Source organism: Bemisia tabaci, chromosome 8, assembly GCF_918797505.1.
Source record: "Bemisia tabaci chromosome 8, PGI_BMITA_v3".
In the NCBI taxonomy this organism is placed as follows: Eukaryota; Metazoa; Arthropoda; class Insecta; order Hemiptera; family Aleyrodidae; genus Bemisia; species Bemisia tabaci.
In genome coordinates, this window is record NC_092800.1 from 2,665,862 (window position 1) to 2,682,082 (window position 16,221).

At 40.6% G+C, this 16,221-nt stretch overlaps 1 protein-coding gene across 1 annotated transcript in view; it reads left to right on the forward strand.

The window, feature by feature from the left end:
• The first annotated feature begins 1,040 nt into the window (after nt 1–1,040).
• LOC109036029 (uncharacterized) overlaps nt 1,041–16,221 on the forward strand; it is a 30,551-nt gene continuing 15,370 nt past the window's right edge. Inside the window, exons 1-5 of the mRNA XM_072303494.1 lie at nt 1,041–1,168; nt 1,692–1,792; nt 5,558–5,759; nt 6,742–6,895; nt 9,473–9,691. Coding sequence (XP_072159595.1) covers nt 5,602–5,759; nt 6,742–6,895; nt 9,473–9,586 — 426 coding nt within the window. The 5' untranslated portion in view covers nt 1,041–1,168; nt 1,692–1,792; nt 5,558–5,601 and the 3' untranslated portion in view covers nt 9,587–9,691. The remainder of the gene's footprint in view (nt 1,169–1,691; nt 1,793–5,557; nt 5,760–6,741; nt 6,896–9,472; nt 9,692–16,221) is intronic.

Genomic DNA, 16,221 nt, shown 5'->3' on the forward strand with positions numbered 1-16,221 from the left:
TTGCTTAGTTTTCTAAAATCTAGAAAATCTGGAAAGTCAGAGAATATACAGTCATCCAGGAAAGTCAGGAATTTAAGGAACTCCTTAAAAGTATCGGAATATTGCGAATAGCGCATCTGCTCAGTAACTTCAGCGAGTGCCACTCAAGAGAGTGGGAACAATTTTGTAGTGTCCTTTCCTGTCAATTAACTGATCGAATTCTTTATCATTCTATCAGTCAAACTGTCTATTCATTGACCCGTTGGATTAACCAGTCACATTGTTTGTTGAGCAACCGATCAAATTCTCTGTCAATCAATAAGATGGATCATCTGTTTCATTGACTAGAAGTCTCTCCATTGACAAGGCAAATCATTCGTCTATGGACCATTCAACTCCTCTTTTGATCAATCAGTTGAATCTTCTTTCGATCGATAAGTCAAATTTTCTATCTATGGAACTTCCGATCCTAATCAATTTGCCTTGTTTTTTTATTTTTCAGATAAAAATATTGATATAAAACTAGACGAGAAAGAGGATAAACTAGCAAAGCTATCAGATAAACTTGTCCTCCCCACCTCCTTGCGAACCAAAAGTGGTTAATAAATCGAGAGATATTTTCACACCTGAAGGAGAAGCAGTCTGGAAAATGGATGAATTCAGGTATAAACTATTGTTTTTCCTCCAATACTAACTTGTATTATTAATAGTAATGTGTCTTCTATTTCAGAGCAGCCACTGTTAGTAAAAATATCAGGAAAAATTACGAAAATCGGTCATGAATCAGAAAATTCCGAGTGTGTCAAGCATTCTTCAACTATTTGCAGTTTAGCACATGGAAAAGTGAAACATTTTATTCAGTTCATTACATATGTTGGTTTTTATAATTAGACAATTATCGATTCATTCAGGTAAAAAGTCAGGAAAATCCAAAATGTAATTTTATTTCGAAATGTTTTAAAGTCTCACAAAACATTGATCTTCTGATAAATCCACAGGAAATTGTCAAACTTCATCCAAATACTTCTTTTATTACACATTTTTTAATGAATCTCCAGGGTTTTCGGCGCTCAAGAAAACCTGAAAAGTCCAAGACTTCGGCAAGTAGCGCATCAGCTCAGCAACTGCAGCCGGCATTATTTTTAGAGAGCAGGGACAACTTTCAAGTGCCTTTTTCTAAAATTCAAATGTAAGTGGAAATTTCATGCAAAATTTACCAGCAGTCAGCGTAATTCTAAGGAAAAAAATCTAAGATGTAGTTCCGTCCAAAGATCAGGGAAAAGCAGGGAATCACAAAATTCTGGAGTCAGGAAAAAGTCAAAAAAGTCAGGCAAATGAAGCAGTTATGAGATCCCTTTCCACAAAATCATTCAGCCTCGATTTTTAATCTACAATTTTATGAGAGTTTATCGATGTTTTTATTGACACCTAAACTATGTTAACAAATCTTCTGCTCTTCTCCAGCTCATTTAATTTATTTTTTAAAAAATTAATTTTCCCAGATTATTCTGTTCATTGAAAGACTTTGGCGATTTTAAAGAAAATCACATTCATAAGTTTTCACCTTTCAGCTCCAAATATTTTTCCAAATATTGTCTCAATTTATCGTTCAAGTCAGACACATTAAAATTACCCTAAGCAATCCGCAATTGTTTGTCCTTAGGGTCGATTACCTAGTTCATTTTATTATACTCCACCTCTTTTTTCCCCAGATTATTTTGGCCCATTACGGAAAGCGGTTACCTTCAAGAAGATTATGAACCTGAAGATCGGTTTGTGTTTCCTGAAAGAATCATCGAACAAAGTTTTACAGGTACAAAATACATTTGTATCCCTTGAATTGTCGAATCAATCATTATAAAAACAATCTACATATCTCCTCTTTCTTAATAACTGTTCCACGCACCTATTTTAATGTCAAATCTTGAAATCATCAACTCTTTGGAGTTTGACCTAAGTTGAGAACTTAAAAACTCTTTTGAGCTGATAAAAAAATGAAAATAAAAAAATTCTTTTAGAGTTGTAAAGAAATGTTTAGGTTAAAGAGTCAAGTTGTTTTTTACACAGCTGATTTTATTGTGTAATTTTGCTCTTGAACTATTGGCTTGAAATAAAACATTTTACAGTAGATGTTCAGTCATTGAAGATGAGTGATTTGCCTCTCATTTAGTTTTCTCAAGAATTAAACACGGTGCATTTTACTTTTTCCGTAAATGATTGTATCAAAGTTTAGAGTTTGGCTGCAATCATGTCCGTCTACAGTAGCGCGCTGTCATGTAAAGTTCATTTTTGCAACTGCTGAACTCACAAGATTTCTCAAAAAAAAAAAAAAAAAAAAGTTGTATGATACATTGAACACAAGTATAAATAATGCATTGAGTGCCTCCACAAATAATGTTCAGGACTAAGTATGAAGTTTTTTTAAAGCATTTTTTCTGCATTTTCACTCTGTTATCTATATTAATAAAAGCGCCACTCCACTGACTGATCTCTGTATCTCTGGATCGTTTGATCGGGATGTTCCCATTTTTGCCATGAGGGCTCCTTGGGGGTTGGTGACACGAGATAAGTGGCATTTTCCCCAGAGATGCATTCCTCCCCAAGTTACACAAGTACGTAAAGAGATCGTAAAGGAGGTAGCTCGGGAAGGATCTTGGACCTATGGATCTTCGACTCATTGATTTTCAATCTATTGATTTTTGATCTATCGATCTTCGACTTATCGATCTTCTATCTATATTAATAAAAGCGCCACTCCACTCACTGATCTCTGGATCGTTTGATCGGGATGTTCCCATTTTTGGCATGAGGGATCCTTGCACAGTGGGAAAAACAGCCGATCTAGCGCCGAAAAAGTCGGAAAATCGGCATCAATGAAATTGGCCAAAATTGGTATGTACGTGTTCCTGAGGATCTACTGATCAAGAATCAGTCATGTTTTACTTCATAAGGTCGACCTTATCAGCGATTATCATCAGAAACGCACCGGATAGCGCGGTGCTGATGGAAGACTGCCTCTGAATGCTTACATTCAATGGCTTCCTGTGTTTATTAAGAAGCGTCAAGTAGTTACTTTTAATTTTTTTTGGCAATGGCTGACCCTTCTAAAAGTATGGTAACAATTTTTTTTTTTCTTAAATCTACTTTTTTAGCTTACAGCAATTTTTTAAAGTTAGCCTCCAAAATAGTACCAAATTCAAACTTCCATGAACTGTATCTTTCGAGATCCACTCGGATCCACCGAGATATTTATATCCAGTTACTCGTCATACTCTCCAGAATACGATAATCCTTAGTTTGGGTGCGCATCCTTGCGCCATTAGGAGATATTTGATAAAAAGGAAGTGAAAATGTGCTCAGAATGAATGTGTACCGTTGAGTTTGGCGTCAGATCATAGAGTCGCATGGGGAGAAGTGCGTGCGCAGTGCGCTGCGCGCGCAACTCAGGCAACCTGTGTTTAAGAGCAACTGTTTCAGCACATGATTCATTCTGAAGCCATAGCTTAGTTGGTAAAGTCTCTCTCTGCAGATGAGTGGGAGGAGGGTTCTATTCCTACCTGAGATCGCCAACTTTTTAAGTACTTCTGTGCAACTATTAATGTTTTACTTCACAATTGCTGCCCTTTAAAAATGTTTTCATTTGACATTAAGTCTTGAGAAGAAAAACATTAGATGCATTGAATGAAAGGAATTAATTTCCAAAATTTCCAAGTAATGACAATACTTCATTTTACCTTCATGAAAAAAAGGGGTTTGGTAAAACAATAATACGGATTTCTACTATAAAATTTCCTGTTTGACAACACTTAATGATAAATTAAATGTTTGGAACTTAACTGTTATCCTAACAGGAATTAGAAAAAAATTAGGACACGTTATTATCTATTGATTAGTAAAAGCTGTTCCATTGTGCAACGTTTTATTAGGAAATTTAAAATTTCAAGCGTGTATTTCCTCCTTATTTGCTCTTAATATTGAGTACATGCCAATTAATATGTCAATTTCGTCCATTAACATCTTTGGTAATACCTTGCGGATTCCATTCATTCTAACCCATAACTTTACCTTGAAACACCCACACATAATCACACAAACTTTTCCAAAATAAAGTGAAAAATCAGAGACTTACATAGTAAAATGAAGAGAGTAACCGACAATAGCATAAACGACGAGAAATATTTTTATTAACTCTGCTGGCCGATCAAAGACCTCAAACCGAAACACAGTTTCAAGGGAAGTAAATTACAGCTGATCTCTTGACTAAATTTGGCTCAATAACTCTTGAATTTACAAAAAATTGGCGCATAATGTTGTCATTAGTGTATGGCTTGATATATGAGACGGGTAAAGTGTGAAAAACCAATGGGAAAGTGAGCGATCCAAGCGTCAAAACTTTTTCGGCGCTAGATCGGCTGTTTTTCCCACTGTGCCTTGGGGGTTGGTGACGCGAGATAAGCGGTATTTTCCCTAGAGATGCATTCCACCCCGAGTTACACAGGTATGTAAAAGGATTGTACACGATTGTATAAAACGGGATGTATATTCATTAACCGGGATAAAAGGGAAGATATCGCTCTTTGTCTATCCATCATTGATATATCGTTTGATATAAACTTGACCAAATATACCAATCTATTAAACATTCCCATCTTAATCTAATCATAAGTTACCCTGATTTCTGTAAAAACATCAGTGAAGGTTGCCAATGGGCCTGTTGCCAACTTTTGCTAGAGCAAAAATAAGAGTTGTTTCCTATAGATAATGCCTCAAAAATCACGATGGGCGCATCGGCAGAGTCTGAAATGCCTTCATAACTTCACAATCTGGGTAAGAAATTTGCGTTTTTTTGAGCTTCCCGCTTCAAAAACGATACTAAGGCACAGTTGAACATTTTGTTAGAGGAGTCGTTCCATCATGGCCGACGCTTCCGCAGTTCTGCGCGTGATTCGAGAAGCGTTCAGGGTCAATCTAGGGGGGCGAGGAAAATATGAACGTAAACACGCCGATTGTTATCTGGTCTAATCCTGTTCAGGTGTTATCTTGTCTCATCACACGTGTTTTGGCAAATTGGCGTCGGCCATGATGAATATTGCCGATGATGGAACGACTCATCTATCTAAATGTTCACCTGTGCCGTAGTATCGTTTTTGAAGCGAGAAGCTAAAAAAACCGCAAATTCTTTACGCAGATTGTGAAGTTATAAGTGCATTTCAGACTTCGCCAATGCGCTCATCTTGATTTTTGAAGCATTATCTATAAGAAACAAATCTTAGTTTTGCTTTAGCAAAAGTTTGCAACAGGCCCATTGTTTTCTACTGTGAACGGTAATATAATCTGACAAAAATTGATTCATAATACATCACGTAAGCACAAGATTATTTGGTTATTGAGATAAAAAAGAAAAATTAAATGGTATGTTGATCTATTTTTTTCCTGAAAAATCAATGTTGTAATGTAAATTTCACCTCCGTAAATCCCCAGCGTATTTTCAGATTCAACTCTCTAGGTTGTATCCCTTTTCATGTCCTCACACTGTCAATAAAAATAAATTGAGATAATTTTTGAACGACTTTTTCAGAGGCTCCCGGGCATCCTATTAATGAGGAAATTTTCAATAATGACATGGATCACTCGATGATGGACGGACACAATCCTCTGTCCCCGCCTCCTCCAACACCACCACCAACCCCTCCGCCCATGGACCTCCCCATGAACGATTCGCCTGAAAGTTTGAAAGATACTCAAGAAAAAATCAGGGAAGAACACAAGTGTCGGCAGAAGTAAGTAAAAAGCGCTGTATGAACTTTCAGGCGTTGGCAAACTTCCTTCGATAAAACATGAATTTATTGGAAAAGCTGTATTTATTTTTCTTCCAATTTTTCGGACAGTTATGTTTGTAAGTAAGTCCAAAATATCTGAAACACCAAGGAAAAAATTATTACCTAAATAATGTTTTTATCGAAGGAAATTTGGCAGCATTTGAATGTTCTTATGGCGAATTTCCATAGCACATCAGAAGAAAATAGATTGGTTTGATTTTGATGGGAGAAACTGAGGAAGAATATTTTTGAAAACAGTTAGGTACATTTTGTCTAAAATTTGAGGATTTTTGATGGCGAACCAGCTTTTTATTGTATTTATTTTGCTTTATTTTCCTCTGTTCAATTTTTTTTATTTTATTTTTTTTTATTACTACCTAATGAAGCTTTTCTTCTTCCTTTTGATTTTTGTAATTTTCTTTATAAAAACTTTGTATAATATGCATGGTTTTCTTGATGAGATCAAGCATTTCTTGAAAATGATGATCAAAACACCTGGCTGTATCATAAGCGCAAAAATCTTATTTTTATTTTACAGTGGTCAGTTTGTTTCAAAGGATAATTTCTTTCCAAAAGTTAGCAAGACTTGTAATGATAAATATTTTTTTCAGTAATGGATAAATCTTTCACCCGCTGATTTTACTGTAGACTTTTTTCCTTTTGAAAATCTACAGCCATTTCAGGCTTGTACCCATTGTCAGGTTTTTAAACAAAAGATGAAAATAAAAACGTAATCTCGAATTATTTTCATTTTTTGTTTTATAACATGACAATGTGCCCAAGTTCAAAATGGCTGCAGTTATTTTCAAGGAAAAAATTCTTCAGTAAAATCAGAAAGAATTTATCAATTTCTAAATCAACAGTGCTGATAATTTTAAACAAAACTTGATTGACTTTTCCTCAAATTATGATTTAACGAGTTCTTCATTCAATTGCTTTTCAGAATTCAAAAAAATCCAGAGCAAGAAAAGATTGTGTCTCTAGAAAAAGTCATAGCAAAAGCGTGGGAACCCATCCCTTTGGACAATTGCAATCCGAATCAGACTTTGGTAAAACAAAGAGAATACAAGTTGGATGCAAGTGATTTGTCCAGTCCGGTTAGTACTACTTTTCTGAATTACTTTTCCATTTTCCTCTCTCCAACTTGTTCTGCGTTAATTGTAATACCTTTAGGACTGTGATGCACATGACTTGGGTGCCTTTTTTATAGCTCCTAAAGCAGTGGCGTGTTGTGCTTTGCAATGCATCGATTGATCTGCCATTTAAACTAATGGAAAAGAATCGATGAACAGGGTGTTCGTAACGAACATCTTAATCGATTCTTTACTATAGCTTCAAATGGGGAAATATTGTTAATTGATTGTTCATGCCTTGCCGCTGTTCTAAAGGCCATTTTCTAGAAGCAAAGAATAACTTGAAAAATTGGGTTTGGTTCATCTGTGGATTGACTGATATAATTTGACGCAGGACCACAAGTTTTCATAATTGTATATTTGTTTTTTAATACCCTCCAAAACACTTGCAGTATTCGATAAATGAATAAAATTTCACAAATATTGATCGATCAAATAATCATGAGGTGACAGATCTTATGATTTATGAAACTCCACCAAATTAACAAATGCGCAATTTCTTGAACATTCAAGCAACGAAATTGGCTGAAGTAAACTTCTAAACAAAATTTATCAGCGTTTTTATTTAGCAGTGGTCACAAAAAACTTCCCATTCATAAGATAAACAAGAGTCTTCTTGAATCAAATTGGGCTTTGTATACAAGTTTTTGTAGGCTTCTTAAGTAACCAAGCAGCTTTCCTTCTTCACCCTGCGTTGTTCAAAGTGTAAATAATGTCCATCAGCTTAGCCTAAGCTCTGAGACTGAGGTTTGTGTATGTTCATACCTCTGAGACCGCGAGAGTAATGTTTATTAGTGTGCAATTTATCTCAAATAGATCATGGTTTCCCTATTAGTGTCAAGTTTGAATACACATATTGAAAAACGTCAATGTCTTGATGAGGAGTTACTTTTAATAATTGTTCTACATTAAATTTTGATGAGAAAACGAGTGTTACAACTTGCAAATTCGCACTTTGTCTCTTTAGTGGTCCATTAAATAAAATATTACTCAGTGTAATAAGTATTTTCCTCAATGACTTCTAGCATAACAAAAAAGTGACAAGGAAACTTCCATGCAATGATGAACCTGATTTTTACGGTGTATTGTTTTGAACATTATCTAAACCAGCGAAAAATTTTCTCATTCATCTTTGTCATTTGTCATGAGTTGATTTCATTCTGTGTTCTGCAGAAGAAAAAGAAGAATCTAGGAAAGACAGATACAGAGTCAGAAACGTTTATTGTGTCAGAAATGTTCACAAAGGGTAAATACTATCTTAACAAAGGCCATGGGTTCGATCCATAAGTTCTAGCGGAATTCCTTGCGGTACAGATGAAAAGACTGAAAGACGCTCCCAACAGGAAGAGAAAAATATTCAGTAAGTCAAACCATCTCTGAAAATAAGAGTTTTAATTAACTGCAGGAAAAGCAAAAGTGACATTTGTCCACAAGAATTCATAATTAAGGAGCTGTTTACGAAAAGGGTCTTTGGTGCCTAGGACCCCTTATGTGGAAAACAGAGCAACTGATTCTCATAATTGATTGTTAAAAATTTCAAAACTAATAATCCTCAAAAACAGAAACAAAAAAGAAAATATGCTCAGACCGAAAATCTTGGTTGGATCTCATTTGAATAATGGAATCCAAAACATTCCCCTAAGGTAATTCTACTCAATTTTTACTCATGCTCCGATCCTTATTTGTTAGAAGTTACAGTAGTCTTTCTTTTCTTTCTGATAGATTTAAAAAAATCACCTTAATTTGTTTGTCAGGAGTGTCTGCAAGAATTGATCGAATATGATTCGGAAGTTAGGCGGGTAGCGAGTTCGTGAAAAGTCATTGAAAATCTGAAGAAGTCGGGGAATTTTGCTGCGGACTCTTGATTTCTTTCTTTCAATCGCAACATTTAATTATTCTCTATCACCACCACAAGCTCCATTGTGGAAATTAGAACTTTGGCCTTTAAGTTCTTGAATTTTGGATTTTTTCAATTTTCGAAAACTTAGCAAGAGAAACCTTTTGTTGAAAGCATTTTTATAAGAAATTTCAGAAATAAAAACATTGAAAATGCATGAAAAAGTCTGGGAATGTAATACTCATGTAATTGAAGAGCTTGTGCATTTTTCTACCTTTTTATAAATTAATTTAACTATTTTGTCTTTGCATCTGTTCTAGAAATGTTAGATGATAAGATAAGGATTAAAAAATGTTAGATGCTGCTTCAGAGTAAGAAGGAGGCGAGTTTTTTCTTTTGTTGACAATTTTTCTAAACACAGATCAAGTTTGAAAGATGATTCGTCTTTTCCCGGACATAAGAACGTAACTTTATTCCAAGGTGGCAAAATTGGCATTGGTTTGCCAAGGCATTGGTTCGTTTCCTTTTAAAGAAAGAAAATAGGGGCAGAGATTTTGAAACATTGCAAACAAGATTTGCATTTTTGCAGTTTCACTGTTGATACGTACTGAAAACACTGCGGCTAGTAACATGCTAACAACTACTTCTACTGTTTTACTGGACATATTTATCAAGTTTGAAATTTATATTTTTTTAATTTTCAGTATTGTCACAAAAGGTTTGCTCTATCACTCCAAGTAGAACACAAGCAGTTTTCGGTCAAGGTGTTAATCCCTCTGCATGTATTCTACCTGTGTCTGCAGTTGTACCATGCCTAAGTTTTTTCCTATGTTGTCCACTTTTTGGAGGAGCCTCCAAGCTTAATTTAGTTTGTCATCAGAGGACTCTTGAAATGCTGCTCCAAAACGTCGAGTTGTAAAGAGGTGAGTTATTGAACTTGTACATGTTTCTTTGAACTATTATAACAGGATTTCCGGTGGTCTGTGGAACCTGGAAAGTCAGAGCCTTTATGGAGAGCCTGGACAGTCAAGGAACTAAAAATTGTGAAAGAGGCTGTCCCATTTTCCATAGGAAATGGCCGCAAGAGCTTTTACATCCATACTTTCAGGGATCATAACGGATCATGGGAGAGGCCTAAATCCGGTGACATTTCTCGTCTAGCCCTCCAAGGGGGAAGGGGTCAAAGTTCAAATGCATCGACCACTATAACTTTTGAACGAAGCCACGGATCAAATTGATCTTGGGCTCAAATGAAAGCTCTTGACAAGACCTTTCATTTTAGGTATGGTATAGTCTGTTTTTGGTAATTTTTCAATGTGGAAAAAATCATTGTTTGATTTTTCAAGCCCGAAAAATTCGGTTTTTTGGGTTTTTCTATTAAGGGGAACGCATGAATCATTATAAAAACCAATTTTAATGAATTTCAAACGAGCTATCGTTGAACTTGGAGAAACAAATGGTTCAAAAGTCATGACCTTTCAAAGTTGGCTTGGCGTGCTGTTTTCGAAGTGCGCGGAGTGTATACTCGCGTGCCACCCCTCTCTACCTTTTCCCCTGGTGTCCGCTGCAGCTGATGACGGATACAGAAAGGTCCAAAGCTCCTTTCACCTAAAGAATGACCAATCATTAGTGCAAAAACACTTTTATTTCTAACGAAAAAAGGGAAATACAAATAAATTAAATGCTAATAAACGATGAGACGCTGGCATACATTATTTTTTCGCCCCCTCCCCCTTCACGATTTTATATTTAATAGCCAAATCAAGCCTCTCATCATTGCGGAATCTGATTATTCCTGTGCAGATAAATCTTGATAAGATGGGAATAGATCGGAGAAAAGAATGCGAGTTTCAAATGCTGGTCCGCTAGTTGCGTACAAGAGCCCATGAATATTATCTGCAGCTTTTGAGTGTATTTTGGGATAAAAGAGGCTTGATTTGGCTATTAAGTATAAAATCATGAAAGGGGGGGGCGAAAAAATAATGTATGCCAGCGTCTTATCGTTTATTAGCATTTAATTTATTTTTATTTCCCTTTTTTAGTTAGAAATAAAAGTAATTTTGCACTAATGACTGGTCATTCTTTAGGTGGAAGGAGCTATGGACCTTTCTGTATCCGTTATCAGCTGAAGTGGACACTAGGGGAAAAGGTAGAGAGGGATGGCACGCGAGTAAACACTTCGCGTGCTTCAAAAATAGCGCGCCAAGCCAACTTTGAACGGTCATAACTTTTGAACCATTTTTTCCCGTAAGTTCAAAGATAGCTCGTTTGAAAGCTTGAATCAAGGACTTTCATTAAAATTTGTTTTTTGTAATGAGGGTCATTCCATATAGAACCTACCAGCCATGCAACCGCCCGACTCGGATTTTGATGATACATTTTTTTCTTGATCAGACCACCAAATAATGAACTTCTGCAAAATATTAGGTCTCAAATCGAAAAACTCACTGAGATCTGAATTTTTGAAGTTTTAAGAATTTTCAAGAAAGTGACGTTTCGAACTTCCGAGAAAGAGAGGGTCATTTTTCCCGATAAAATTCACACCGGGCCCATTTTTCGACGCATTGAAGTGAAAATTTGACACAATGTCAATGAAAGTATGTTGAGAAAAAAATGCATGAAATGTTCGACTTCACTCATTGATGTGCTGTGGTTGATTGTTCGTTGTGATTTTGTCTGATTGTGGCGACAAAACCTTCCCCTCTTCAAATGCCCATAACTTTTGAGCTGCAAGTTATTTTTTGCTCCAATTTTTTTTAAAATGCTCCTAAGAGTATTAGAAAGACGCCTAAAGAACAATTCTGATGGTGTTTTGGGTTTTAGTATCATTTTTTTTCACTTTTGTCCAAAAAAGGCGTAAAAAATTGAAAATAACACCAAAATGATTCCGATAATCGACCATTACCCTGAAAAGTCAATTCAAAAATCGCTCATTTTTTGCCTGAATGGTCCAAGCTGTGTGTACAATATGTTTGAAAAATACAATCAATGGTATATTGGGTTTAAATATCTTTTACTTCGAGTTTTTGCCCAAAAAAGGCACGCAAAACTGAAAAACACTGAAATTTCGCCAATTATTGGCCCCAACTTTGGAGTAGCAACTCAAAGGTTGCTCACATTTTTACTGAATGGTTCTAACTGCATGTGAAAAGCGTCTGAGGAATAAAAGTGATGGTATGTTCGGTTTCCACAACTCTTCTCCCAACAACTTTACTCAAGAGAGGCTCGCTTAACTGAAAAAAGCGCTACGTAAATCTCATTAACCGACCATTACATTAAAAAAGCAATTGATTGGGGGCCCAGATTTTTCACCGAAAGACTCTTGTTTTCAGGGAAGCATACTAACTTGAGAAGTGAATATAGTGTATTCTTGGTTGAAGTAGTTTTCTTCTTCACTCCTATCTCTAAGATCGGTATTTAAAGGAAGGAAATAAAACTGCAGGTATCCCTTAACTGGTGGGCATCCCTACTCACATTTAAATGCGATTTATTGACTCTTGGATGTGTGTTCGTCTGGCTGTTATGTGTCTCTCTCGCACACCCAAGCGTCCCGCCAGGCGATTTTCCATCTCTCTCGCACACTTGAGCGAGCCGCCAACAGCAACAAAGGGCGCAACCGCTCTCAGAGGGTCGCGGGGGAACGCGATACGCCTTTGCCGATAAAACAACGCAAGACCAACCATGCGATTTTCTTTCTCTCTCGCACATATGCGCGAGCCTTCTTGCTGTTTTCTGTCTCTCTCGCACACCCAAGCGTCCCGCCAGGTGATTTTCTATCTCTCTCGCACACTTGAGCGAGCCGCCTGGCTGTTATGTGTCTCTCTCGCACACCCAAGCGTCCCGGCAGGCGATTTTCTATCTCTCTCGCACACTTGAGCGAGCCGCCAAGGGCAACCGAGGGCGCAACCGCTCTCAGAGGGTCGCTGTGGAACGCGATGCGCCTTTGCCGTATAAACAACGCAAGTCAAACCGTGCGATTTTCTTTCTCTCTCGCACATACGCGCGAGCCGCCTAGCAGTTTTCTGTCTCTCTCGCACACCCAAGCGTCCCGTCAGACGATTTTCTATCTCTCTCGCACACTTGAGCGAGCCGCCTGGCTGTTATGTGTCTCTCTCGCACACCCAAGCGTCCCGCCAGGCGATTTTCTATCTCTCTCGCACACTTCAGCGAGAAGCCAAGGGCAACCGAGGCTGCTACCACTCTCGGAGGGTCGCGGGGGAACGCGATGCTGCTTTGACGGAAAAACCATCCAAGTCCCGCCTGGCTATTTTCTGTCTCTCTCGCACACAATCGCGTCCTGCAAGGCGATTTTCCATCTCTCTCGCACTTATTCGCTTCCTACCTGGGCGATTTTCTGTCTCTCTCGCACCGGGTGCCCTTGAACGGGGCAACCGAGGGTGCAACCACTCTCGGAGGGTCGCGGGGGAACGCGATGCTGCTTTGACGGAAAAACCACCCAAGTCCCACCTGGCTATTTACTGTCTCTCTCGCACTCATACGCTTCCTACCTTGGCGATTTTCTGTCTCTCTCGCACGCTTTAGCGAGCCGCCTGGCTATTTTCTGTCCCTCTCGCACACAATCCGGTCGCGCAAGGCGATTTTCTGTCTCTCTCGCACACATTAGCGTCCCGCCATTCTATTTTCTATCTCTCTCGCCCACTTGAGCGACCCGCCAAGGGCAACCGATGGCGCAACCGCTCTCAGAGGGTCGAGGGGGAACGCGATGCCTCTTTGTCGTAAAAACAACGCAAGACCAACCGTGCGATTTTCTTTCTCGCACTTATGCGCGAGCCTTCTGGAGTTTTCTGTCTCTCTCGCACACCAAAGCGTCCCGCCAGGCGATTTTCAATCTCTCTCGCCCACTTGAGCGATCCGCCTGGCAGTTTTGTGTCGCGCAAGGCGATTTTCTATCTCTCTTGCACTTATACGCTTGCTACCTGGGCGATTTTCTGTCTCTCTCGCACGCTTTAGCGAGCCGCCTGGCTATTTTCTGTCTCTCTCGCACACAATCGCGTCCTGCAAGGCGATTTTCTATCACTCTCGCACTTATACGCTTCCTCCCTGGGCGATTTTCTGTCCCTCTCGCACTGGGTGCCCTTGAACGGGGCAACTGATGGTGCAACCACTCTCGGAGGGTCGGGGGGGAACGAGATGCTGCTTTGACGGAAAAACCACCCAAGTCCCGCCTGGCTATTTGCTGTCTCTCTCGCACTCATACGCTTCCTACCTGGGCGATTCTCTGTCTCTCTCGCACGCTTTAGCGAGCCGCCTGGCTAATTTCTGTCTCTCTCGCACACAATCACGTCCTGCAAGGCGATTTTCCATCTCTCTCGCACTTATACGCTTCCTACCTAGGCGATTTTCTGTCTCTCTCGCACTGGGTGCCCTTGAACGGGGCAACCGAGGGTGCAACCACTCTCGGAGGGTCGCGGGGGAACGCGATGCTGCTTTGACGGAAAAACCACCCAAGTCCCACCTGGCTATTTGCTGTCTCTCTCGCACTTATACGCTTGCTACCTGGGCGATTTTCTGTCTCTCTCGCACACTTAAGGGAGCCGCCTGGCTATTATCTGTCTCTCTCGCACACAATCGCGTCGCGCAAGGCGATTTTCTATCTCTCTCGCACTTATACGCTTGCTACCTGGGCGATTTTCTGTCTCTCTCGCACGCTTTAGCGAGCCGCCTGGCTATTTTCTGTCTCTCTCGCACACAATCGCGTCCTGCAAGGCGATTTTCTATCCCTCTCGCACTTATACGCTTCCTACCTGGGCGATTTTCTGTCTCTCTCGCACTGGGTGCCCTTGAACGGGGCAACCGAGGGTGCAACCACTCTCGGAGGGTCGCGGGGGAACGCGATGCTGCTTTGACGGAAAAACCACCCAAGTCCCGCCTGGCTATTTGCTGCCTCTCTCGCACTCATACTCTTCCTACCTGGGCGATTTTCTGTCTCTCTCGCACGCTTAAGAGGGCCGCCTGGCTATTTTCTGTCTCTCTCGCACAGAATCGCGTCGCGCAAGGCGATTTTCTATCTCTCTCGCACTTATACGCATCCTACCTAGGCGATTTTCCGTCCCTCGCACTGGGTGCCCTTGGACGGGGCAACCGAGGGTGCAACCACTCTCCGAGGGTCGCGGGGGAACGCGATGCTGCTTTGACGGAAAAACCACCCAAGTGCCGCCTGGCTATTTGCTGTCTCTCTCGCACTTATACGCTTCCTACCTGGGCGATTTTCTGTCTCTCTCGCACGCTTTAGCGAGCCGCCTGGCTATTTTCTGTCTCTCTCGCACACAATCGCGTCCTGCAAGGCGATTTTCTATCTCTCTCGCACTTATACGCTTGCTACCTGGGCGATTTTCTGTCTCTCTCGCACGCTTTAGCGAGCCGCCTGGCTATTTGCTGTCTCTCTCGCACTCATACGCTTCCTACCTGGGCGATTTTCTGTCTCTCTCGCACGCTTTAGCGAGCCGCCTGGCTATTTTCTGTCCCTCTCGCACACAATCGCGTCCTGCAAGGCGATTTTCTATCTCTCTCGCACATATACACTTCCTCCCTGGGCGATTTTCTTTCTCTCTCGCACTGGGTGCCCTTGAACGGGGCAACCGAGGCTGCAACCACTCTCGGAGGGTCGCGGGGGAACGCGATGCTGCTTTGACGGAAAAACCATCCAAGTCCCGCCTGGCAATTTGCTGTCTCTTTCGCACTTATACGCATCCTACTTGGGCGATTTTCTGTGTCTCTCGCACACTTAAGGGAGCCGCCTGGCTATTTTCTGTCTCTCTCGCACACAATCGCGTCGCGCAAGGCGATTTTCTATCTCTCTCGCACTTATACGCTTGCTACCTGGGCGATTTTCTGTCTCTCTCGCACGCTTTAGCGAGCCGCCTGGCTATTTTCTGTCTCTCTCGCACACAATCGCGTCCTGCAAGGCGATTTTCTATCTCTCTCGCACTTATAAGCTTCCTACCTGGGCGATTTTCTGTCTCTCTCGCACGCTTTAGCGAGCCGCCTGGCTAATTTCTGTCTCTCTCGCACACAATCGCGTCCTGCAAGGCGATTTTCTATCCCTCTCGCACTTATACGCTTCCTACCTGGGCGATTTTCTGTCTCTCTCGCACTGGGTGCCCTTGAACAGGGCAACCGAGGGTGCAACCACTCTCGGAGGGTCGCGGGGGAACGCGATGCTGCTTTGACGGAAAAACCACCCAAGTCCCGCCTGGCTATTTGCTGTCTCTCTCGCACTCATACGCTTCCTACCTGGGCGATTTTCTGTCTCTCTCGCACGCTTTAGAGGGCCGCCTGGCTATTTTCTGTCTCTTTCGCACACAATCGCGTCGTGCAAGGCGATTTTCTATCTCTCTCGCACTTATACACTTCCTACCTGGGCGATTTTCTGTCTCTCTCGCACTGGGTGCCCTTGAACGAGGCAACCGACGGTGCAACCACTCTCGGAGGG